The sequence below is a fragment of the Echinococcus granulosus genome, assembly GCF_000524195.1.
Source record: "Echinococcus granulosus chromosome Unknown EG_S00603, whole genome shotgun sequence".
Lineage (NCBI taxonomy): Eukaryota > Metazoa > Platyhelminthes > Cestoda > Cyclophyllidea > Taeniidae > Echinococcus > Echinococcus granulosus.
In genome coordinates this window covers 1,149-2,307 of record NW_020170982.1, presented here as the reverse complement: position 1 = coordinate 2,307, position 1,159 = coordinate 1,149, and the positions used below count along the sequence as shown (strand labels likewise).

Here is a 1,159-nt window from a genome sequence, read left to right as displayed (position 1 = left end):
GTGATTGGAATTTGTAAAGAGCAATGCGCGAAAGCAGTTTTGAAGGGGATATTACTAGACTGCTGAAAGCTGTCGCGCCAAATACAACAGTCGTTGTACAAGTTAAATGTAAACCAGCTTTCCTCCGCTACTTTGGATTGTACCCCGGAACAAACGCATTCTACACAAACAAATGCATGCAAGAAAGCACTTGTTTATGCAACATACATAATCAGCCATGTAAGGAGAGTTTGTTAATTTCAGATCATTGCCTGTGCTATTTTTAACTTACCCGTGATGGTGTGCACCAGCGCAGGTCCTGTGTGATGAACGTACGTCAAATAAGGCAACAATAGGAAACAATCAGTTTCACTTGCCTATTTTGTAATTGTTTGAACTACTTACTGTGCGGCCCTCTTACTATTTACGATAAGTCGTTTTCGGAATGGGCCAGCACTTAAAGCAACCTCAAATCTGACACTGCAACACTTGCATCTTCCTCATTTACTCACACCGTTAAAGACTGTGAATTGTTGAATAGCACCGACAAATGTAGTGGAGTGTGCACTCACCCGATGATGTCGTTCCTGGTAGTAAAATGTGGAAAACACAGCACTCAAATGATGGGCAAACTGCCCTCTCCAAGAAAAGACCTAATTGTGCAGCATTACTGCAAAGCTGCCTCAAATGTTCGTTTGAGACTAAATGATGGCCATCAAATCAAGCCACGGTGGACATTTACTTAAAGCGACTTTGTTCATGCTGAAGGCTGTGCATGTCAATCTTACCAAATGAGGGTAATGTACTCTGCGCTTCCCAGTATTCTAAAACACAACATGCACAAAACAACTCAAACATTTGTGCAACAGTTGGCTTACGCGAATATTCTTAGTTGCATGAAATGCTTTTGAGGCAATTAAGTGCCACTGGCAGCAAGAGGGACTCTTTGGAAGAAATCGCGCTACGACAAACTTACGATTGCATTCTGCCACTTCTGGTGACGTTCCTAAAGCCGAAGTTACGATTCTTAGTAATTGGAAGCAAAAGATTTCGACTGTCCCCTGCTAAATTTGGTGCATACAACACGACTAGACAGTGTTGTTAGGCCTCAATGTAATTTGGTCAAGAGAGAAGGACTAATTTGTGTATCTGACTACAATTGGCATAATTGCAAATGCGT

The 1,159-nt window shown here is 41.8% G+C and overlaps 1 protein-coding gene across 1 annotated transcript in view; it reads right to left on the bottom strand. All coding sequences in view use genetic code 11, as the record gives it.

Annotated features, from left to right (window-relative positions):
• Nucleotides 1–267: 267 nt before the first annotated feature.
• EGR_11241 (hypothetical protein) overlaps nt 268–1,159 on the bottom strand; it is a gene marked incomplete at both ends in the record, with an annotated part of 1,536 nt that continues 644 nt past the window's right edge. Inside the window, 2 exons of the mRNA XM_024500488.1 lie at nt 268–298; nt 956–1,040. Of these exons, the coding sequence (XP_024345098.1) occupies nt 268–298; nt 956–1,040 (116 nt within the window). The remainder of the gene's footprint in view (nt 299–955; nt 1,041–1,159) is intronic.